A 25,911-nucleotide genomic window follows, 5' to 3' on the forward strand; every position below is an offset into this window, starting at 1 on the left:
ACTTGAGATAATTAATGTTTATACTTTAATACTGGTATAAGTCCAGGGTTTGAAATATAGGTTTTCGTTAAGAAAATATTCTTCACTAGGAAGCTAATAGCATCTGATTTGACAACTGTTGTCAAAGTCACTCTCAGTCTGTTCCACTTCCATGTTTAACAGTCTCAATCCTCTTGATGCTATTTACTGTACCTCAGAAGAAAGATACGAAACAAGAAAGGCACAACAGAAAAGATTGATGGATACATCTACTGTGTCACCCCATCAGCCAAGCCCTGTGAACCACCAACCAGAATTGCATTTCTGCTACAGACAAATGGTACCTCCAGCAGACCTCACTGAAAAGGCAGGGAGAGGGCGAGAGAGTGATGAATTACCCCCAAATGAGAGGGTGGGGAGAGAAAAGGCGCTCCGACTGTGCTGTCAGAGCACGCTAACATTTGGGGGGCATTTGTGGGAACATTGTGGGAATGGCAGGGTTGTAATGAGGACACTGTGTAACCTGTGCTGGCTATGCAGTGTCTGCCACCCTTTACCACTCCATTAAAAAGTAATAATGACAAAACAACAACAGTGTTTGTCTCCTGCGGCATACACTGGGTTATATCGCAGCAGAGGTTCGCACCCCTAATGTATAGCGGCTCTGAAGGGGGTATGAACTGATCTAATGTATACATTGTAGGTTCATGTATTGTAATGGCCTCTCAGGGCAAAATATCATTGAAAAAATGATGCGTACATCAGACTTTTCCAGTTCATAATGTACACACACATAAAATGTGGAAAAATTGCACCTTCGTAGGTACAACAGCTTGTCACTGGGGCAGTACCCTTAGAGGGACAACTTTGCACCTGATTACCCTGAAAAGGTTCATGGCGGGGTGCATATTACTACTATAAGGTACTAATATGCACCTTTTAGGGGTAGATAACATACAAAGTTGCCCCTTTAAGTGTACTGTGCCAAGCTGTTGTACCCTTAAAGTTGCAATTTTGCATAATAATTTTTCTGGCAGTGTAAGGGATTTATTTTGTGATAATGACTGGCTGACTACATTAAGTTATAGTGTAATTAAGTTATAGTGTATAGTGTTATCTATCTATCTATCTATCGGTTGTTGATTGGATGGAGGCAGATCAGAATGTGAGCTTGCAGTCGATTGTAAGAATATGGATATCAGGAACAATCTGACCGCCGAATGTCACGATCGATGTACACGAGAGGTCCACAAAAATATGAATAAACCGAGTGGACTGCTAATGGTGAACTGAAGTCACATTATCAAAATTTTGTCTGCAAAAAGGCCTATTGTCTATAGTGTAGAGATGCTTCATGCGCTCTTGGCTTCATGCACAGCTCACACTGAAGTCAGAAACCAAGCAGCTTTCTGTTGATCAATGCTTCAAATTTGCAGAACGTTTTCACCGTCACGCGAAATTCACGTAATTCACTATTGATTCCGACGGAAAATGTGTCTGCACCTTAACTCGTTTATTGCAATTAATGAAGACATCATTATTTCATTGGAACGATCAATAAATATTAATTAGATGACATAACGTTCACCCAATAGACATACCTGATTTGAAAAGCAAAGTAGGCAAATTAAGTTTTGTATAATTATTGAGTCCAAAAAGTAGTGAGACAAATTTAGAAATGTCATGTCTCTCCTAGTTATAATTATGCCCCTGGACCAATGGTGTTGCATTCATGTTAAAATGTTAGAAATAACATGTGTGAGGGACCCTTTAATGTGCCATTTTCTCGTCATCTAAAAATACCCACCTTTACACCCTCCGTGATGCATACCCTTCCTGAAAACGCGTCATCTGCATATTCTCCATTTTAATATAGCCCTTTTAGCAAATGTAGAGGCTTGTAATAAGAGGATGTGTCAGTACAGGTGTGACTGCTATGATTTTAACAGGGTTTAGTAATTGCTTTGTGCAAATCATGTTCAGTACCCCTTCTCTCTTTTTCTTTCTCTCTCTTTTTTTCTTTCTTTCTTTCTCTCCTCCTCCTCTCCATCTGTGACTCTCTCTCTCTCGTTCCACTTTCCTATTTTTTCCTTTTTTCCTATTTTCTCTTCATCCTTTTTATCTTCACCACATCCTGGCTCTTTGTTCCTCTACCTTTCCCTCACTTCTTCTGCGGCTCTTTTTCCATCCCTCTTTCCAGTCTTATTTCTCCTCCTCCCTCCTTCTCTCCCTTTCTGATGGATGACTCACATAGGCTAAAGCCCAGGGCTGTATAATTCAGGGCTTGACAGGTAGCACTCACTAAAAGAATAGGAACTGAGCCAAGAGTTGGTGGCAGTGGCCAGAGATTGGTATAGCTGTATGCTCTCTCTCTCTCTCTCTCTCTCTCTCTGTCTCATTTTTTCCATCAATATAACACCTGGCTCGTTCTACACAAGTCTGGCCTCTCCTCTTTTGTGGTAGCCACGGTGCATAGATTTTAATGCCAGCCTCTTTTATCCAGCATTGTATTTTCTCCCAACCAAAAAACAAAGAAACCATGTAGATGCAGAGTTTTATAAGGGAATATGTCAAGTGTGAAAGGCCAATACATGGGCTAAAGAAAGAAAAAACAAGTTGTACTAAAGCTTGTGGGAGAGACACTTAAAAGATGGATAAGCATAATTTCTGATAATAAACACAGTTTTCAGACCTTGACATGACAAGTCTGTTCATTCTTTGTTAGAAATGAGATGAAATGGAGACAAATCAGCTCTTAAAGTGTAAGGTTTGATTCTTTTGGGACACGTTGTTTTCATTGTGAAATGATCTGAATGACTATTGAGAAAGTAACATTTATGAGTTACGCCGTTCAACAAACAGCAGTTTGGTTGCGTCACAAATTGCCATTCATAGAAATTCACATTGGTTAAAATAAAACTGATGTGTTTAAATGTCAAAATATGTTTGAATCGAAGAGAGACCAAACAGGCTTCAAGCCTTAATGGCTTGAAAATGATTGGAAAACATTAAATGTCTGCATTTCTGAACATACCATAGCACACGTTTAACGCTTGCATCTCCGTTTTTAGTTTTTTTTTTAAGAATAGGTAATAATGCAATTTTTTTAAATGTTGTGTTCTGAGGTATAAAACAAAAAAAAGTCTGTGCATCGGTTACTTAAGAACCACTCATGTAATATGCTATTTGCACTAATGGAGTTTTTTATCAACATTAATGTCTTTTGGGTTGAATGGAAGTCAATGGAACGATGACCACAGACGTTGAGATTGTTGAGCCAGAGCTGCTGATGGATCCCATTGTCTTTTCCTTTCTGGAGAATTTATTGAGATTTTGCATGATGGACGCTTACAGACGGCATTCATTTATAGCCTTAGGCCATAATTTACACCTTCATTCTATGTAGCAGGGAGAAATCATATTTGTGTGCCGGTAACTCACCAGCAGCATGCAAGCAGATGGGCTCTGGACTGTGTGGGCGGCACATGCAGTTTTGTCCTCTGTCTTCTCTTCTCACTCACTCGCTTTTTTTGATGGGTCTTCGGAATGCAGTCTATGCGGTCTGTTGGCTTCGTGCTCGTCAAGTCATTCTAAATGATCTGTTCTATACATGCCGAGGGCTTGTTTGTTATCTGTGAGGGATTTGTAATTCGCCCAAACTGTTAATTCAACTGTGAGGCTGAGCCAGATGTCTTTTTCATTTACTGTAGTCAGGACGGCGTAAACATTATACAACAGGATATTTCAAACTTTTTTGAACCAAGGATCCATTTCATAACCCCAAAGTGTTCACTTGCAAGCATTACAAATGGTATAATTGAATCTTTTGTGTGCAGTCTCTTTGTGATATATACAATGTGTCTCAGATTTTCGATCAACTTGGCAATACTGTATTCTTAAATACAGATTTTTGGAATATTTTGTAAAATTCATTTTATATAATAGTCAGGTCTAATTCTCGAAATTTGAAGGGCTGAGCGTTCCAAGAATTTTGATACATAGTCCACTCTGGGACTTTTCATTGTTTTTTTTGTGTTTTTTTTTCAATCCGCTTGCTTATTTTTGCACGTTTCAGACAGACAGTCAGTCTGTGAATTTATTTTTTCAGTGGCTGTGTCCGAAATCGCCTCCCTAGACCCTTATATAGGGCATTATTTGAGAGGACAGCTATTTGTAGTGGCGTCCTAAACCATAATGGATGTTATCGAGTGCACTCATTCAATCCCATAATGCACCACAAAAACAAGTGTACAACTAATGTACACCCAACGGCTAGAGAATACCCATAATGCACTGTGAGGGCTGTGCTAAATGAATTCCTGAAGATGGCGCCCGCAGCTGAATCATCCATCCATTCATTTTCCAAACATCTGGTCCAATGTGGGTACAGTGTAATATAATACAGGTATAATTTCCTTTTTAATGTATTATTAAAGGTTTATACATGCTAGTTTCCATGACAGAGTTCAAGATAAATCTTTTCATTACTACTGGAGCTACCAGTTTGCTAAGTTTCAAATTATTATTAAACGGCAAGCACATACTATGCAAAAGCGGCAGACCTTCCAGCACACTTAGTGTCCGAATTCACTCACTCGTTTTCATTCACTACATAATGTAGTGGACTATATTATTAAAGTAAAGTAGGGAACGGTGAATGACGGTATAGGGGCAATTTCGAACACAGCTAGTGACTCTTTCTGCAGGTTACATCGATAGACCAGTAGGTGGCGCCAAGTAACTGTCTTTGTGTGTGAGTCATTTAATCATTCATTCAAATGATTCGATCAATAACACTAATTCATTCAGGAACAAATCAAGTGGCTTGTTGTATTCGGAACCATGCACTAGCATGCTGCTCACTATGTCTGCCATAGAAAGATATGATAAAAATAGTAATGGAAGTACTAGAATGCGGTTCTGAATTCAGCGGCTGTCTTTATGAGCGAGTCCTTGAATCATTCATTCATTGATTCAAATGATTCGTTCAATAACAATGTTATTGAAATATAGTAAAATTAGTACACTTGAACACGGTTCCAAATTCAGCAACTTTCTGTCATTATCAGTCATTGAGTCTGTCTCCTTCCATCATTGAATCATTCATTCAAACTATTTTTTCGGTAACACTGATTCATTCAGGAGCAAAACAAGTGATTGACTGAACTCGGATAAGCATACTAGCATACTACTTTACGATTTTTGCCTTTAAGTGGGAGAAAAAGTACGAATAATATGTTTCTATTCTATTCTAAAGTAAATTCACTAATTTGATTCATTAAAAACACTGATTCATTCAGGAAAAAAAAACCCTGACCTTTATGAGCGATTCATAGTGAATAGCTGTTTACTTGCTGTGTACTTCTGTTGTGTCTTTTCTTTTTTTGTCAGATTTATAAATATTTTGTGTTTTGAATATAAAATAACTCTTTGAAGATTTTCAGTGCAATTTTCGCTCACATATTCAGACGTTTCCCTTGGCTATTTGTGACAGACCTCATTGCTATACAAGTTTCTGATGTGCATCTATGCGATCTTAACCCGTGTAACACGCCTTATGACAAAAAGGATCTCTTGATAATTACTAAGCGAGCTGCTTTTCCCGCTGGATGAATCCTGCAGTCAACACCCAGTAAATTTCCAATCTCGCCTTACTGTGCCTCTTTATCATCCATATGATATCTCATGTAGATCTGAACCTGTGTGAATGGCAGCATTATGCCTCCGAACAACATGGCGAGATGTAAAGCCTCACTCCAGGGTCAGACTTCACGAGTCTCTCCGGTAAATTGAACCGCCAAGGACATAATCACCGCAAACAGCCTCTCAGCATGTGTGGTAGTGTGATTGTGCGCTGTGTTTTTAGGCAGAGGGGGAACCGGGCTCCGCAGTGACAGAGAAGGCAACTGAGCTGCAGAGACAGAAAGAGCCCTGCAGAATGCACAACACCAGCACCTCCTTTGTTCTGCTTTTTGGGAGGGCGCAGAATGAAGGGAGGTTAGCTGGGAGATGTCTGTCAGGCACAGAATCACTGATCTCTCTCTCTCTCTCACTCTGTCTGTCTGCTCCTGAGGGGGAGATCACCATGGTGACAGCGCCTTGCCACGCATGCCTGTGGATGCTGCAGTGTAGGAGCGTAGAGCAGCCGCATGCTCCTATGGCGAGTCCAACACGAACAGCCAGCTGTAGCTGCTGAATTCGGCCCAAAAGTTTCTGCTCCGCAACAACACACCTGGTTGCCGAGGCGGCTAATAGACCACAGCCTGAACGGCACGTGTGGATTCTTGGTATTCAGGCCAATTTAAATCAAAGAGCATTTCTATTGGCTAATCTGCGGTCGCTAATTGTAACAGAACGGCTATTTGAAGTCTTTTAATTAAAAAATAATCTCTTGTTTTTAGAAACAGACGGAGAAATTATTTTCGTTCATCTTTCCGCCACTTTGAGACTAATATTTGCTCCATTATTATGACGGTTGCTGTGGTAATGATCAAACGGAGCTGGTCCGGGCTAATATTCTGGCCATTGCTGGTATTAGTCAAGTTCATCAGAGGATTTGTCCACCAGGAGCTGTCTGACTGAAGTCATTATTTCTCCCGGCAGTTCTGAAAGGCTCGCAGATATCTCTCTCTCCCTCTCTCTCTCCCTCTCTCTCTCTCTCTCTCTCTCTCGGCCGTAATTACCTTAGTCCCACTCAAAGCCTGCCTCCACAGCTCCCGTATTCAAATATGGTTTAATTACCTGTGGAATTTTAATTGGCGTGGCCTGCCAGTGGGAAACGCGAAGGTGTCCAAGGTCATTCCAAGTCGTTCGCGAAATGCTCTCACCCACACAGACGACGCTGGCTGCCTGCCCGCACAACACGGCATCACATAGAAGCGCAGGCTCTAGAACCAGCACCTGCTTTAACAATAAAACAATAAAGAGAAAATGGGCACCTCACACCAACAGGCCGACTGATGCATTGTAGGGTTATGAGGTTAAAAAAATATATTTTTATGGTGCGCGTATTTTTTAGGACACAATGTGCCTACCACAGTTGTTGTTAGCACTGTGAAATCATAATTAATGATTATGACTTTAAAAGAACAGATTTTAAGGATTTTTTAAGGTCATTTTGTTTGGTTATTTTGTTTTGTTGTGCTTTAGTTGTGGCCATTATAGGTGTACACTTTGTAAAAATAGCTTTTAATGTAAATTTTTTTATGTTTTATAATTTTTTTACCTTTTACTTATAAGTGTATTGCTATTAAATTATTGACATTTAGGGTTTGACTTGGAAATTATCAAAGTGTCAAATATTATTTATTACTTCGTTTTTTTTTTTACACTGATTTTTTACAAATCATCCATTTTTTCATCCTCTGCACAGATGAAAACGTTATCAAAATGGTTCCTGTTCTCGCGGATCCGCAGAAACGACTAAAAACGCTGTATTATGCATGCCAGACACGTAATTTGGCGATGTCACTTTGTAAAGAAAGACTACGCGCCTCCCTAAACACGTAATGAGCATGTGCATGCCGTCACCGTTTTTACAAATTCACGTTTTTGAAGTTTACACGGAGATCATAACGGTATCGGTTTCAAAACTCGTTTTGCAAAATTTGCACTTTGAAACCTATTTCAAAGTTTGTGTTCTTAGGCCACCAAAACACCGTTGTCATGTAAATAAACGGCCAGAACAGTTGAAAACGGTGTTGTGTAAGCGGCCCCTAAGGTAATAACTAATGAATTTTACAACGGGAATGAATCAATCAAATACTTACTTAAGCTAGACAATGACTTTCTTCTAGATATGCTGTACAGCCAAAACAATATTTACATACATTTCCTATTATCACTGTAAAGCTGCTTTGAAATGATCTGTATTGCAAAAAGCGCTATATAAATGAAGGTAAAAAAAACACATTAATGGTTACTGATACCAACCACATGTTTTGTTGTAGTGTGAATAAGCGTAACAAGTATGGTAGCCTATATTATTGTTTTAAACATTGGTTGGCTTCCATGTCTTCTTTTAAGGCACAGCCCTCTTCAATTATATTATAAGTCACGCACAGATCCATATTGCCAGAAGTCCTTGGTCTGCTGGTGCTGATTTGTGCACGTTAAGGCAGAATCTGAGGATGAGGAAGATAACTGCCTGCAAAAGGGATTTAAATCTAACAGACGTTTCACAGTCCGTTGAGCCCTGACCAAGCGCAAGAGCCACAAAAACAGGTTATAAAAACACAGCTCACGTTTTTTATTGTCCTCTCGTCATTCAGAATGTGTGAGAGTGTGTGTGATGACGTGCTAGGCAACCCAGTTTATATCTACAAAGCCTCACTCTGATGTGAATCTCAACTCCCAGTTGTTAACTGAGCTGAAGGTTTGAGGTTATGACTTAAAGGAAGCTCGAGGATAAGGTTAAATGAATAAAAGTATTAGCAAGAAATATTCTTTGAAAATAGACTCTCTGTTCAAAATTTTTTTTTGCTTTTTTGCTTTAGCAGAGGCCAGAAGCCAGATTATCTTTAGCAACACAGTGTTTACAGCACTTACACATTATCAGAGATAATTATCATCACATCATTGAATAAGTCAAAAGCTCACAATATTGGTAAAAATACAAATGAAACCACATATAAACCTTTTTTGTATGAAGACTAAATAATTGATTAATTGGATGCCACATTCAAACCACATATGGTTGCACATGCTGTTTTAGTGCAATTAAAATTGAATTTCTCAAAAACCCAATGATTATTATGGGATTTGTATAATTGAGGGCTAAGGCTAGAATGAGCTTTGCCTTGTTTATATTTTGGAGGATGAGTCTCATAAACGAGTCTTGGCGGTTTAGGAATAGCACTGTCTTGTGGGACCAGAGTTCAAGCAGCACACGCATTTACATGAATAAATGTGCCAGTGGTTATTAATGCTTTGTTATGTCTTAAACAATTCTAATACTTCTTATCTCTGAGGGCTGAGCTTTGGCACAGACACTCTTCACACATTCAAGGTAATTTTTCAGAACTGTTGCGCATAATTCTCTGGGTTTTTGTTTTCTTTTTGTTGTGCAGTGTGTATGGATGCCCCTTGGCTAAGAAAAGGAAAACCCAAGAGAAACCTCTGCAGGAGCCAGCTTCCAAACGCCGTCCGTTTCTAACTATGGCTGATGGTGAGCCCGCCATGTATGAAAGCTATGAGCCAGAGGCCATGGAGGAGGGAGAAGAGAGGGAACAGGAAGTAGAGGAAGTGGAAGAAGAGGAGGAGGAAGGGGATGAGGACGGGGATGATGAAGAAGAATGCTCGGATGACAATGACGAACCGGGAGAGGAAGAAGAGGACGAGGAAGATGGAGAGGTGGAGAGAGGGGAGGCAGAGGAGATAGAGCAAATGGAGGAAGAGGTAGAAGAGGATGAGGAAGTGGTGGAGGAGGATGGGGATGACGAAGAGCAGGAAGACGACGAAGATGAGGACGATGAAGATGAGCACGAGGAAGAGGAAGAGGAATACTATGAAAATCAGAGTCATCAGCAAGGTAAGCCAATGCTGTCTGATTTATTGCGTATCCTGAATGTCGTATAACCATGGAAAAACATAGCCTGGAAATCCAGACCTAAATCTAAAAGATTAATGGTCTGGCATCGACTAATGAAAATCTGCCAGCTCGAGGGGCGGCACCAAGCGTGCATTTGAAAATCTCACTGCACGCAATTGGATAACACTACGACCAATCACAACAATAAACCCCATACGCTTAGCTACCAGCGGAGCTAACCTTATTAGACATTCTCTGATTATATTCTTACCGTATCCGGTCGGCGAAACAGCAAAAACGTCCTTCTTGCAAAGGAACGATTCGAGCGGCGTCTTCTGTTCCTGTTTTAGATAAAAAGCCAAGTCTAACTCGTTCATTGTAGCGGCCAAAGCCGTTTCAAACAACTGGTGTTCATCCATAGCCATCTTGCAATGTTTACCAATGACTTCGACGTCACAGCTCTGTCGTCATCTCGCCTCTGGCCCGCCTATATCAGATAACCCGATGTGATTGGTGCAGCTCAGATCGAGGGGCATATTTAATGAGCATCATTATTCGACACCAGAGTAACTCGCTGAGCAAATTCAACTTGTGCTCTCGCGAGAACTCTGGATTACCAGGGTAGGAAAAACATGAATTGAAACTTAAAGAGTTTTGATGACTTAAAGAGAATCAAAAGAGAATCTTTGCACAATATTAGCCAAAGTTCTAAGAATGTTCCCTGCCAGCTAGGACCAGGGAACACATTTATGTTCTAAGAATGTTTGCTAGTGTTCCCATTATGTTATGAAAATGTGTTTTAAAATTCCATAAAAGTTCAAAATGTTTTTTCTTTGTTGTATGAACATTCTGGAAAACGTTAGGAAATGTAATGTTTAGAATCTACAGAAAGACATGTAGTTGCTCTGGCACACAGAATGCTGCATGAAATATGAATCAAGGGCAGCTTATTGTAGGTCAACCAACATTTCAAAGTATAATTGACAGAGTATGCAGTCATTAAAGTCAATGTTTTATTTCCTAAATTGCCTGTTTTGGTTTCAAGTCATGTAGCATATGTAATTTGCGGAATCACAATGAAATCTAGATACACCCTGCAGAGAATGGCCGGCCCTCGCCATCCTAATTAATGTGGATTTTACAGCAAGGAACAATCCAACTCCCCTTACGAAATTGAGGGAAAGCAGATGTGACTGCTTCCTTAGTATGCGTCTCACCCTCATTCTCTGGTGTCCTCAATCGCTTGTGACAGTGCTTCCAGAGTAATAGAGAGAAGAGGCTCTCTGAGTTATTAACTTTGGCCCCCCTCCACACATGCACGCCGCCGTCCCGGAGGTGTCAAATACACTCAACCCACCCCCCCCCCACCCCTCCCCGGTGAAAATGGGCTCCTCCTGAGGATATTTCTGGCTCTAGAAACAGAGCACCTCATCCTCTGCTTATCCCTGCAGTCTCATCCGCCTCTGTCCCAAATACTAGCAACACTGAAATCTTTTCAGTACAATTGAGAGGCTTTCAGAGCAGCCTGTGCTGCTTACATGTTATGAAACATACATATGTCTTGTGAAGCATTTAAAAGGCTGCCTGATGATTCATGTACAGTACAGCTTACCATATTGCAGCTTCTCTGAAATTCATCCGTTTCTTTTCCGGAACACTCAAATATATTGCGGCATAGTGCCAGTTACCATCTTACTAAACTGCATTTGATTATTTAAATCAATTTGCACCTGTGTCATCGAGCTATACGTGAAACCCTGGCATGACATTTGTCTTAGATTTGCTGCATCAATGCTATCACTCATGAGACGTTACATTTTCATAATGATAGTGTTCAGGCGGCTTCAGATTATAGAGAGGACTGACATTTCGTTTGTGAATTTATCTTGCTGCACAAGCCGCTTGCTTCTGAAATAAATCGAAAGGCCCTAGTGCGCGACGTATTCGAGGGTGTGTTTTTGGAGCGGTTTAGAAAATGTCTGCAAATCTTCAAGCAAATTCCATGTATTGTTCTCCTTTCTCTACAGACGACAATTATTCCTGTGGTGGACAATCAAAATCCAATCAAATAGTTGAGAAGGACAATAACAATAACAACAGCATGAACAATGAGGAGTATGAGAACTATGATGAGCTTGTGGCCAAGTCCCTCCTCAACCTGGGTAAAATCGCAGAGGATGCCGCCTACCAGGCCATGACTGAGTCAGAGATGAACAGCAATTCCTCCAACAGTGCGGGCGAGGATGACGACGAGGACGAGGATGATGGGAGCGAACAAGGAGGCCATAAGGGAGAGTTGAGTGTCGACGTGAATAGCGACGTGGTACGTGAGACCGTGGACTCCCTGAAGCTTCTGGCCCAGGGACACGGGGCCGTGCTTCCCGACGAGGGATACGCGGACGGCGGGTCTGGGGATACTTGCCCAGCTGGCCACGCTAACGGACGGGGCCACCCGGAGGAGAGCGAGGAGGAAGTGTGTCTCAGTAGCCTGGAGTGTCTACGAAACCAGTGCTTCGACTTGGCTCGTAAACTTAGCGAGACCCAAACGTCCGAGCGGCCCATGATGGAGCACCAAGGTCACCAGGCAATGCTGCACCATGTTGAGCAGCAGCATCAGCATCAGCATCTGCATCCACATCAGCCTCCAATGCATCACATGCCCAGGTATGACAGTTGCCAGATGGACCAGCACAGACCCCTTGAGAGGAACTACTCAGACATGGTCAATCTGATGAAACTGGAGGAGCAGCTCAGCCCCGCTTCAAGAGGCTACCCATCTAGCTGCGCTCAGGAAGGGGATGAGGACACTACATCAGTGGCTTCCGAACGATCAGATGAAGCTTTCGACATGACTAAAGGCAACCTGTCCCTGCTGGAAAAGGCCATTGCTCTGGAATCCGAGCGTGCCAAGGTTATGCGAGACAGAATGGCATCAGAACAGATGGTGGCTCGGAGGGACAATCAGCGTCTTCATGGAGAGCACAGCCCAAGGCAGAGCAGCAGTGCAGAAGAACGCAAGGCCCGACTCCATCACGATGGCGCAAAAAGAGCATATTACCCTAAAGGTAAAAATAAAACTTCTAATGAGATTTTTGCATTTCTGCAGAGATTTCAGTAGCTAGGTCCCCTTCATTAATATGGAAGCCATGTTCTGCTACTGAGGAAACAAATAAAAATGGTTATTCTGGTAATTTCTGGCAAATAACTGTGAGAAATAAAGTCACAACTGTACGATTTTTTCTGGTAATTGTACCTTTAAATCTCACAATATGACATTATATCTCACAATTGCGACTATACATCTCACAATGTGGCTTCATATCTCATGATTGTGCCTTTATTTCTCCTAATTGTGGCTTTATTTCTCCTAAATGTGATATTATACTTCTTGATGTGACTTTATATATTCCAGTGTGACGTTTTATTTCTTATTGTAAACATTTTCTCACAATTGTTAGATATAAAGTCAGTATTTCCTTTTTTTATTTCTTTATTCCTGGTAATTGTGACTTTAAATCTCACAATATGACATTATATCTCACAATTGCGACTATACATCTCACAATGTGGCTTCATATCTCACGATTGCGCCTTTATTTCTCCTAATTGTGATATTATACTTCTTGGTGTGACTTTATATATTCCAGTGTGACGTTTTATTTCTTATTGTAAACATTTTCTCACAATTGTTAGATATAAAGTCAGTATTTCCTTTTTTTATTTCTTCATTCCTGGTAATTGTGACTTTAACTCTCACAATGTGACCTTATATCTCATATTTACAACTTTATATCTCCTAATTGTGATATATCTCACAATGCGACTTCATCCCTCATTTTCACAGACAAGGCTTAAACCTAGTCCCAGACTAAAAGGCATATTTTAACTGTTTAAACTGAAGGCAACTTACACTGACTTATTTTAAAATATGTGTACCATTGTTTTGACTCAAGATGCACACCAGTAATGTTTTTTTCTAAGGCTATTTAAATGTCCTAATTGAACTAAATCCTGTCTTAATCTAAGCCCTGTCTGTGGAACCAGGTTCATATCTCACAATCTCACAATATTTTTCCTATTTGTGATATAATCTCACAATGCAAGTTTATTTCTCATAAATGTGAGATATATTCCATTGTGAATTTGTATTATTATTTTTTTTAAATTGCACACTTTACAGATTTATTTTTTATTCTGATTGAAATCAAACGAGTGTATTTGTTTCCATAAATGAGCGCATTTGCACAAACAGTGATCTTTTGAATATGAAAATAATTTTTCAACTGAAAGCTGTTGCAGCATTTGTTCTCCAGTGTCTTGGGTCACTTAACATTCCGTCACACACTGCGCCAATGACATTGATGACTATGGGGTCACTTTGGTGAGACAGAAACATTTTTGGGGCTTGTTTTAAACATCCAGGTCTCCCTGGTAGCAACTTCCATAATGACAACAGCTTATGTTGCTAAAATAGGTTGACATGGTAACATCAGAGACTTACCTTGTCAGGCATGAGTAATGGCAATCTGCATGGCCTGTTTGGAAAGCAAATCTCATCCCTTGGATTTCATACATGGTTTATTACCACAAATCCTTCCCAATTCACACCCACTACTTTTGGGAGTGAGCCATCTTCTCTGATATATGCAGATATTAGCAATCAGAAACTACAGAGGCATATAACAAACAGTGGTTATTTTATTGAGGATCCTCAGATTACCCGTAGTTACCCAACCTAACTGCTCCTATCTAGTATTTCAAAAGGTTCATCATTTGTCTCTGCTCTGAAGGCGCTCCTTCATATGTTTCATTACCTTCCATTTGCTCAATTTGCTCTGTGTTTTCCATTAAAGACAGTGTCTCTGTGCTTCCTATCGCAGTTTGCTGTTGTTTTCAGTGCACGACCACAGCAAGTCAGAGGGTCGTGTAATTATAGAATTACACCACGATTTCACACCTCGTCTCCAGAAACTATTCTTGGCTCTAATTATTGGAGCGTCGTTATTAAACACGTCGAGTGATCTCACTGTTCTGACTGACAGGGTGCGTTATTATTGCATGCTTGTGGAGTTTTACAGCAGTTATTTTTGTCTAATAAAAGAGTGAAGTATATTACAAATGTGTTCTCTTAGCTAAACCGATTTGAATAACAGAGAATGCATGTATTGTATTCACAACTTTATTGATCAGCCAATGGGTGCTATGATGGTTCTCTGCTATCATTTGCTGGTTTTCCCTTTTTTGGTCTCATGGTAGAGACTACGCACACCGCGAACCAGAACCAGTGAAAGATGAACAGGTTTTCACTTGCAACTGGCATGCTAATAATGGGGTCAAATAATGAGTGTAAAATCAGCTCTTTTTTTCTCAGTGTGCACAATTGTATATTCCATATTTACAGTATATAACCATTTAGGATGGTAGAGATTGTTATGATAATCACCCACACATACTGTATATATGCATGTTGTAAGGGCTGATATATTATATTATATTATATTACATATAATTAGTTGCAAATATATCTAGAAATTTGTTAATACATTCAGATTTTAAAGCTACACTGTGTAGGATTTTCTCCCATCTAGCGGTGAAATTGTTTATGACTACCAACTGAATATTATTTTCTAGCCCCTCCCATTCCGAGGGCGTTTTAACTCCTACGGTGGCCGTATTATTTCAAATCTGCCGGCAGTCGCGAGTAATCTCCCCCTCGCATTCGTCACGGTGCCACTGAGTGTAAAAACGCGAAAGGCGAAGCTTGAATTTCCAGGTATGTCCCTCTTTGGCTAATGTGTTTTCAAGATGGAGGCGCAACATGGCTGCCGCCATTCGAGCCACTCGCTCGTATGTATTCTAAATGGCAGATTCTACGCTTACGAGAATACTTGATTAGTTGGTAGAAGTAATTACACATTAATGAGCACATATCATTTTGAAAGAACAAAGTGTTTTTTGCTAAGAATCAACTTAAAAAATTACACAGTGCAGCTTTAAAGAGAATATTTTCTATTAAGTTATCTGTAATAATGTGGATATTTTGTCCTGCTGTACAGCAAAATAATAATGTTAAATGTTATCTATTTTGACAATATTGAACTTAGTTTAGCGAAGTATTGCTTCAGTTCAAAAAAAAAAAATCTGCTGAGAATAAATAGACAAAATTCATTGAAATTAATGATGTAACTCTTTGTTTTATTGTCTGACTTAAGAAATTCCTCTGTGTTGTGACAGGTTTAATTACAATCCAGTAAATTCTGTCATTCTGATTCAAATCAGGCCAGTCAATTCATAAATGTAGATTTTTTTCGAGAACACTGGTCTCGTGCATCACTGTCCCTCCTCTCAGCCACAAGTCTCATTCAGGCTGTATCCTTCCAGTGTCCAATTTCAAAGCAAACAGCAAACAGACAGTGATGTTTGAACATAGCTGTAACAGGAGCATAACTGTTATCACAAGGAATCCAGCAGGTTAATGGGATTTGCTTACTGTGCCTGTAACAGGATATGCCAATATCTGTCTTTGCTTGCAGACTCAAGGGGAGAGAAAAAAGAAAGCAAGTGTCCGACCCCAGGCTGCGACGGCACGGGCCATGTCACGGGGCTGTATCCACACCATCGAAGCTTGTCCGGCTGCCCCCACAAAGACCGCGTGCCACCGGAAAGTAAGCCGAATTCAGATGGCCGTTTGCACTTGATAAATGTCCCCATGCGTGTTTGCTACGTGCTGTCTGTGCTGTGGGCATGTTTTACCTCTCTTTTCTAGCATTTCTGTAATGCATACGAGTGCATTTCCTCCTCCACCCAAAGCGGTGGCGCTCTTTCTCATACAAACAACCTTTGCTTTTCTGAATGTGCTGATTGTGTGATTTTAGCCTGTTTTCTCAATATGGCTGCACTGATCTCTTGGACGCAAAGCAGATTTTTCATCACTACCTTTAGTCACACCTCTAATTGGATGAGGATCATGTCACAGTCAGTTTACTGCAGGCCCAGAGACGTAGAGCTGCAGGATGTGTCATAGACAACCTAATGGCTAGACTCATTCAGTTCACCAAAAATAAATCCGCTATTATTGAAGAGAGATTTATTTTCCTCTAATGCCAATGCTTTCACACAACGTGCATGCCATTAACACATTGCATGCCTAGAATCTTCTTTCACCATATGGTGATTAACTTTATGATTAACTGATATCAGCTGGAACGTTTCTTAGGAGCATGTGCATGCTGTTGTCACTGAGCCCGTTCAGCTTAATGGAACACAAGGCTTTCATACTCACTCTGGATCCTCCTAACCTTCTCTCGCCCTCTCCTCTCTGTTTGTCCAAGTTCTTGCTATGTATGAGAATGTTCTAAAGTGCCCCACGCCTGGCTGCTCGGGACGCGGCCATGTAAATAGCAACAGGAACTCCCACCGCAGGTGAGTGGCTGGAAGGGACGTGGAGAGAAGGAACTGGCGGCACTGTGGGGACTGATGCTCCAGTCTTTTTACACATTTTATACAGGGATTTAGATGGAGACTTGCTTTCAGGAAGGAGAAGAGGGACTGACTTGTTTGTGTTGTGCTGAGCTCGACTGGATGATAGAAACACATAGCTCCAGGCTCAAATATTTTATTTGCACATTGCCAATTTTGACTGGAGATTCAGGATTGAAATTCCCATCTGGAAGGAGGGGCATGGTGACCTTTTGAAACCTACAAAAAAGCCTCTACAATTAATAAAATAAGTTTTAATATTTAATATTTATTTAATTATATTTAACTGACACTGTACATAATTCTAATATACAATTATGTATATAGCCTATAAGAAGCTGTTTGTTACAAGATGAAACAGAATTTAGCATCACATTTATGCTCTCTTCATTTGTGAGTCACTTTGGATAAAAGCGTTTGCTAAATGATTAAATGTAAATTTGAATGCTTCTAAAAATTTATAAAATAAATAATTTATTGATACTGGTTTTTGTTATAAAACTGTAATGTTATAATGTTTTTACAATTACAAGATGATACAGAGAATTTGGCCTTTCCAAATCTTAAGAATTTACTTAAGAATAAGAGCTCCACACATACAGTACAACACTTATGCAGTTAAGATGTGCCTCCATGTGCACATGGTGTACATTCAGACAGATGCAGTCTCCACCCGAAGTCGCTGCAGGCCATGTTATATGGAACAGCTCCTATGGGACACACACACACACATTATTAGAAGGGTTGAACTGAAGAAAACAAAATGTATAATAGGGGAATATAACAACCTTGTACATTTATATATGGTTTGTCTACACATTCCTCATTGCATGGTTGCCATGGCAACTCAGCATAGTGACAGCCGTCCTTCTATCTGTCAGTCACCACTCACTCACTTTTTTTCCCCCTTAAAATTCCATTCCTGTAAATGCACAAGTACCCTGTGCTTATAAGCTTTATGTGTTTCTGAAATTGCAGAGCGTGTGTTTTTTTTTTTTTTTTTTTTGTCTCATTTGTTTATTTTTTATATTTTGAGAGTGACTGAATGGTTTCCGTATTACCCGAAGACAATAAGAAAATTGCAGACGATAAGAAGACAGTTTCCAACCATACAAAGGATTACAGAGAGAGAGATGACAGAAAAGTGTGAGAAAAAAACAAACGGAGAGGGAGATAGAGAGAGTAATGAGAGGAAGAAACAACAAGGGAGAAAGAGTGCGAGTGAGAAAGGAGTAAAAAGGAGAGCAAGGGAGCGTAGCTGGATGTTCTGAAGCTCAGTTTGCTGTAGTGTGTCTCTCTGAAATGACTGCGGTATCTCGCTGTGAGGAGCTTTCTGAAGCCAGCCAGCCAGAAATGCCCAGCAGATATCTGCAAAGCTTTGCCTTCATACTATAGAACTAGGCCACATGAAATGCATAATTCATACATAAATATCCCCATGTACCCCACACACGCATACCAGGATTTTGCAAACACGTTGGAAGTCTGTATTCAGAGAATGTCATAAAAAGCGGACTATTCTCTCTGACAGACTCGTCTCCATATGCTGGTATTATACATTCCCTCATATCTCACTTTGTTCTTCAACTTCTGCTATCTGCTAGGGCATGTGTGTGCGTTTGAGAGTGTGTGCACGTGTGTGTGTGTGTGTGTGTGTGTGCGTGTGTGTGTGTGTGTGTGTGTGTGTGTGTGTGTGTGCCCTTAAATGCTGCTCGTAACGTCATGTTAACACTACATAAATTGCTCTGCTGCTGTTGCAGTCTCTCGGGATGTCCCATAGCCGCCGCCGAGAAGATGGCAAAGGTTCAGGAGAAACATCTCCCCTGCGACAGCTCCAAGTCCAACCAGGCATCAGACCGAGTCTTGAGGTACTGGGTGACCCTCCGTGACATATGTTTAATAAAGATATAATGCAATAAGTCTGTTATAAATCAATTCACATTTAACTGTATTTGTAGTAGAGCAAAGTTGTTCCAGTGCAGCTTTAAAAACAATATTATTTATTTATTTATTTATTCTTATCCTCTTCCTTTGAAAATGATTGAAAATCTATCTATCTATCTATCTATCTATCTATCTATCTATCTATCTATCTATCTATCTATCTATCTATCTATCTATCTATCTAACTATCTAACTATCTATCTATCTATCTATCTTTCTTATCATTTTTAAATCCTAAAAGTAATTTGAAGAATTAAAAATAAAAAATTTGGGAAAACCAAATGGGGGGAACAATCCATTTAAGACGAATCTGTCAATACAATGTTAATACAATTAATACAAAACAGGTTGCAAGCAAACTTTAAGTACAATATGTCGATTCCCTGTCTTTTTACTTGTTTCAGGCCCATGTGCTTCGTGAAACAGCTGGAGATCCCACAGTATGGGTTCAAAAATAACGTCCCAACCAGCACTCCACGATCCAACCTGGCCAAGGAGCTGGAGAAGTACTCCAAGGCCAGCTTCGACTACAGCAGCAGTTATGACAACCAACCTCATGCATACGGCAAGAGGTCCCTCACCCCAAAGAGCCATGGGCGGGACACTTCACCCAAAGGATATGATGGCAAGCCTGTCTTTATTCTTTCCTCTGTCATTGAAGTTGGCAAGGTAGCAAGAGTCAGAATTGATAAACTGGCCTTTTCTTTAGGGGATCAGATTGAACATCCTTACATCCTTGTGGTATTTTCCATTAAAAAGATTACTTTCTGTATTCTATTTTGAAGTAAAGGCCTTCTCTTAATAAACGCATTAGTTTGGATTTTTTACATGCATTCGTCGAGTTCAGGGCTCCTTTATTGGAAATCCTACTTTACTTATTGGCTTCTGAAATGATTAATAACCTAGGTACACAAACCCAGTGAGGAGATTTCCAATTTGCATGCAGATCCTTTATTAATAGAATTATGGCTGGATGGATATTTTTGATCACCAAATGCATGTCTGTGAAGAATGTAAAAAATGCATCGATATGTTAATATAGTTGATCATTTTTCATGATATTCTATATTATGCATACTGTATTAATGCATATTGATATTGAAGGCAGTTTGCATGATGCCTAATGTCTGGGTGTATGTTTTTCAGTTTCCTCAAACATTTTGTTTCTCTGTCTTTAGTTCAAGCTTTAATTTTTTTTGGGGGGGGGGTGGGGGTTTGTTTGGTAACGTTCAGCGCCATAGCTCTCAACTGCAGCCCTGGTCTTGATAAATGAGTGCACTTACATTTGTGAAGGAATCAAATTAACTGGAACGATTTTGTTCAAAATGGTAGCAGTTGATTTCACGCCCAAGCCAGAAATCGTAGAGATTTCCTGTCAACAGAATTCGGCTGGATATTTTGGTACGGTTTCATTAGCTGTGCTTAAAATAACTCATTTTCATTATAACTCATGGTTATTACATCAGGACAGTCTTGATTGCCCATAAGGAGCATTACAGCATGCCCTGCAGTGATAATATAGACAATGTTATTGAAATCAGAACACATACCACATCTCGGAAATTAAAGAGCATTCTTGCAAGTGATGTTTCTTGCCTGCGTGCTTTATCGTAGAAATTCTGTTTTTGATAAATGAGACAAATGAAGAAAATTAAACCTTGGGAAAAAAGAATAATGAGAATAACGTTCAATTAATGTTAGGAATTAACGGCACTTCATTTAGACTCAGTTGGCAACATCAATTAGTTACACCCAGTTTAGTTGTAATGGCAGCATTGCTATTTGTCTCAATGCAAAATGAGATGAAGAATAAGATCAAATGGGAGAGTGGAGTGATTATAACTGCATTTTAGCAGCTGATTTGTCCGCTTCCAGTATTTGAGGATACTCAGTTTCTTAATCAGTAACTGATTTTTTTTTCTCACATATATTTTGTCTGGATGCAGACCAGAGTTTGTCTATGAATGTGGATTTATATAAAAAAAAAAGAAATGCTGTTTAAATGCTTTCCGTGCAGGTCTTAGATTTCATGTTAACAATGTGTAGCCCTCTGCATGAAACCTAGATACACTGTCAAACCATTTCTCCTCCTCTCCTCTCTCTCTCTCTCTCTCTCTCTCTCTCACACTCACTCACTCGCACTCAATTTCTCACAGCATTCATCATGAAACATCAGCTCATCTAATAAGCCTGTGTGTGTGTGTCATGTCTTTCTGACATCGTTTTGTCTGTCTATCTATCCTATCTATCTATCTATCTATCTCATTCTAGTATTCCATCTCTCTCTCTCTCTCTCTCTCTCTCTCTGTCTGTCTATCTGTCTATTGCTCCATCCATCCATCCATCAATCCATCCAAGTGCAAGCAGCCCGTCTGACCTGGTATATTTGTGTGTGTGTGTGCAGCCAAGCGCTACTGTAAGACCTCCAGCCCGGCCAGCAGCACCACGAGCAGCTACGCTCCCAGCAGCAGCAGCAGTCTGAGCTGTGGAGGAGGGGGAGGAGGAGGAGGAGGAGGGGGAGGAGGAAGCAGCGCCAGCAGCACCTGCAGCAAGAGCAGCTTCGACTACACACACGACATGGAAGCCGCCCACATGGCTGCCACCGCCATCCTCAACCTGTCCACGCGCTGCAGAGAGATGCCCCAGAGCCTCACTGGGAAAGGCCCGGAGCTCCTGGCACAGGTGAGGGTCGACAACTTTTTCCTGCCAGTTCCTCTCTCTCATGCTCACCCACTTGTACTGCTAATATATTTTTCTTTCTCTCACTGGGGATTTCTTAGTTTCTCTGCACTGCCTTCCTGTATGACTGTGCTTTGTGCCGGTAAAGCCAGGTAGTGCGGCGAAATGAGGGCATGCCCATTTAGAGTCATTCTGGGCAAACCCCCTGGTCCTCTCGTCCGAGCGACCGAGCTCATTTGCACAGGGTGTGATTTAATGCATTGAATGACAAGCAGCACCTCTGTAAGCTCCTGCGGGTCCTCTCTGCTACAGTCAGGGTCATCATATGAGCCTAATGGTCTGAGCGAGCCATGATTGCTTTAGTGACGCATCGATTTCAGACATAATCTGTATGGGGATAAAGAGAGCAAGGGGATGGAGAGGACCAGAGGAAGCTGGCAGCTGCAGGAACGCTGGAGTGGTGGTGCCCATACCCTTTCTCACAGAGGCAAGTAGAAGTAATGTCGATTTCAGCTGTGGTCCAAGCCAGCTCTCCCAGCATCCCTCTGGGTACATAGGAAAGACAATGACCTCTCTTTAAGGACAGTGAGGCAGCAGGCTGAAAATGAAAGAGAGAGAGGGAGAGAGAGAGAGAGGGAGAGAAAGAGAAAGAGGGACAGAGGTAGTGAGCTGCTGGGCTCTATATATTCACTAATAAGCAGCTGTACATGGAGATGTAGGGCAGCGCAAAGAAGATGCTCGCACTCTCTTCTTTCCTCCAATCCTTTCCCACACTGTAAAAAATGGTGGTTGTAGAATTTATAAAAAATGAAGAAAAATGAAGGCTACTGTTTCAAGGTTTTTTATTTTTTTTATTTTTTTTTATTCATCTACATTCTTCATGAATGAGTAATGGACTATACAATACCATATAATAGTTTGAGGTCGGTGAGACTTATCAATGTTTTTAAAAGAAGTCTCTAATACTCTACTCATTTAAATGACAGTAATTTTGAGAAATATCATTACAATTTAAAATAGTTTTTTTTTTAATTAGTTTAATATTTTTATTAATAGCCTTTAATGGAAAAGCTGAATTTTCAGTCTCCAGTGTCACATTAGCCTTCAAAAGTCATTCTAATATGATGATTTGCTGTTCAAGAAAAAAAAAAAAGATCATCTATGTTGAAACCAGTTGTGCTTCTTAATATTGTTGTTTTTTTCAGGATTCTTTGATGCATATGATGCATACATAGTTTATTTTAAATATATATTTTTTTGTAACATGATAAATATCTTTGTCACTTTTGATCAATTTAATGTATCCTTGCTGAATACAAGTATTAATTTAGTGTACATACCGAACAAAGTGTTTGTTGTCCAGAATATGCCACATACAGACATTATACATGACAAGGGTAGCTAACAACTAACTAATCATTTTAAGGAGAGGTACAAACACAGCTTGACATCAACACAAAATCCGTTACAACAGTGTAAATAAAACTGGCAAATGGTCAAACAATGCAACCATATTAATTATTCATCCCCAATGCAGGGAAGGGGAAAGAAGCGAGAAACTTGTGCATATTTAAACACACAATAAAAGCTACATTTGTCGGTTCAACTAAGTATATTATAACAGAAAATCACCTTCGAGATCCTTTGCTTGTGTTCCTGTAAGTTGTTTAACAACTGTTTAAAGTCGGCATAAAACATCTCGTCTTTTCTTCCCTATTGTGATGTATATCTGAGTGAAATGACTTCTCGAACGAGAAAAACGATGTTTACTAATAAATAATTTCTATGATTTTTATGATTTCATAAGTAGACTAAAAACAATTTAAAAAAAATACAATTTACAAATAATGTTTATTTTTTACAAATAGTACTTAAAATATTAATAATAAATAAAAGAATGCATTTTTTACTTGATGAAATAATCGATTTAACAGCGCGTATAAACCATGTACCCATCCTCATCTGTCATTCTTCCCTTCCATATCTTACTCTGCTTCTTTCTCATCCTTTTACCTCTTAATTATTCCCTTTACTCTTTATTCTCTTATCAATCCTCCTCCTCCTTCTTCTCTTTTCCATGGCAGAGCCCTGATGACAGAGATGGGGATGAGAACGGAACCCTGGATCTTAGCCGGGCTGGAGGGATGGGGGAGGGCAGTGGGGGTACAGTGCTGACCCCCCTGCAGCCCATGTCGCCCCAGCGGCAGGCCTTGCTCAACAGCCACTGCTACCAGATGAGCACAGCAGAGTGCTGGGACCTGCCTGTGGACTACACCAAGATCAAACGCCTGGACGAGGACCACAAGGAGGTACTGCCCCCCCCCCGACAGCCCTCGAGTCTGGCTGGAGACGGACCGCAGCACTCGCTTTACATAGTGAATTTAGATCATTGTCAGCAGAACCAGAGCCCGTCTACGGAGAGCCTGGCCACTCCCTATTTAGTCCTATTGTACCGAAATTTTGGTTGTAGTTCCACCAGAGTTCCACTGGGGGGCGATCTCCCCTGAGTGCAAAATGAATGGGAGTCTATGGTGCTAGACGGCTAAATTTGTCTCTTTCACCCGATTGCCGTTGAGAAATCTCAGATTTGATTGTAGGTTTTGCAAGTTCAACATGGGTTATAGGTCGAAAGTTGAATGAACGAGTACTTATGTCCTTTCGATTTCTTACAGGTTGAGTTGTTGTTGCCCATAACACGCTAGCATTCTGCTAATGAACGCTGATCGGTCAGTGAAGGACTGATTACGACCAGAGATACCGCTTGATGGCATCGTGGCATCCGAAGCGGGACCAGAAACAAACAAAACAAAAACTCTTCTAGCACGTGTGTCAGCTGTGTTGTCGATGCCTCGAGAGAAAAGAAAGTGCAGAGCGCGAAAGCACCAAAGTGACTGAAGGATTGCCGTAAAGCAGTATCTCTGGTCATATGATGTCATTGACATTTTAAAAGACTTTTTAAAGCAAATAAGTGACTCTAACAAATCTAACACCCAGCAATGTGTAATTTCTTTGCATCTCCTTTCGAATACAACATTCAAATTACTAGACAAAAAATTATATCCTGAGAAAAGTGGATTTTGAGGGGTATAGCTCCATAGACCTCCATTCATTCTGCACTCGTCCTGTGAGCGCCCTCATATGGAACCAGAGTGGAACTGCAACCAGTTCAGAAGCCGGAAGTGTACTGAGAGTGGAAGTTCTCCCCGTATTAGACATTCTCTGGCAGAACTTTGTTGCCCACTGTCTTTGTTGCACTGTAGAATGTGATCAGTATTTAAATAGATCAATATATGAGAGTTTGGCAATATCAATTACCAATTTGTATTATTAAATAGAAGATCATCCAAATGTGAATAAATAACTAGAAGTTATTTTTATCAGTCCTTCCAGAAAAACGCGATTATGCGATCGCATAATTCAACGCATAAGTTAATCAGCCAAAGTCCGCATATTTATGCGGAGGCCGCATTTTTTCAAATACGCCGCACTTTCGCCGCATAAATTGCCGATTTCCGATCGCGAAATATGCAGGGCTTGCACATTTTCTTAATTCTCGCATTTTCGTTGCAAAAAAGTCACATATATCTTAGCAGAAAGTTGAAAAATGTTGCGTTTACTTCACACAAGAGCAGCCATTTTCCCCTGTTGCCATGGGAACGTTATGAAGTGACGTTATTACATTTGTAAGTATATTAATAGTATGTAAATTTACGTTACAGTAAGAGATTGTACTTTGTACATTTTTTTTATATTTTTTTTTTATTTATTAATTTTTACAGAAGTTGTAGCATATTCCTTTTGTAAAGCTACAGAACTTGTTTGAACAAGATGAGGACTTAAATATTCCCAGCACTCTCTGTAATGTAGTATGCTTGCTTATCATAGGAAGTAATAAGAAATTACTCTTTACATTAAAGGAGCTGTATGTAAGATTGTGGCCAAAACTGGTACTGCAATCACTTTCAAATTACTGTAGAGCGGTGTATCCCCTCCCCCTCCCCCCTGACTCGAGGTTGCCAGATCCAGCAGGAACGTAGGCTGCTACGTAGCTGTGGTAACTAGAGAAGAGCTGGCAACCCGGATGCCGAAACACTACTGACATTGTGATTAGTAGATAGGTGTAGGGTGGAGCTTCAGGCCAAAACACAAGATAACAACATCAACATCAGTTGAGGGCTGCAACTTCACTTTTTAAATGACAATATCCTGGCCGGACTACTGTTGTCAGTGATATAAGTATTTGAAATGAACATGATTTCTTAATGTCTAGTGACATATCAGGGCCATTTTATGATTAATTG

The 25,911-nt window shown here is 40.3% G+C and overlaps 1 protein-coding gene across 8 annotated transcripts in view; it reads left to right on the forward strand.

The window, feature by feature from the left end:
* The window catches only part of myt1la (myelin transcription factor 1-like, a), a 57,672-nt gene that overhangs the window by 23,461 nt on the left and 8,300 nt on the right, over window positions 1–25,911 (forward strand). For all 8 annotated transcript variants that reach the window (XM_084431635.1, XM_084431636.1, XM_084431638.1 and 5 more), the window contains 8 exons: window positions 9,048–9,508; window positions 11,536–12,573; window positions 16,042–16,173; window positions 16,840–16,930; window positions 18,748–18,855; window positions 19,336–19,556; window positions 21,336–21,613; window positions 23,695–23,919. In XM_084431635.1, coding sequence (XP_084287761.1) covers window positions 9,048–9,508; window positions 11,536–12,573; window positions 16,042–16,173; window positions 16,840–16,930; window positions 18,748–18,855; window positions 19,336–19,556; window positions 21,336–21,613; window positions 23,695–23,919 — 2,554 coding nt within the window. The remainder of the gene's footprint in view (window positions 1–9,047; window positions 9,509–11,535; window positions 12,574–16,041; window positions 16,174–16,839; window positions 16,931–18,747; window positions 18,856–19,335; window positions 19,557–21,335; window positions 21,614–23,694; window positions 23,920–25,911) is intronic.

This window comes from Rutilus rutilus (genome assembly GCF_951802725.1).
Source record: "Rutilus rutilus genome assembly, chromosome: 15".
NCBI lineage: Eukaryota > Metazoa > Chordata > Actinopteri > Cypriniformes > Leuciscidae > Rutilus > Rutilus rutilus.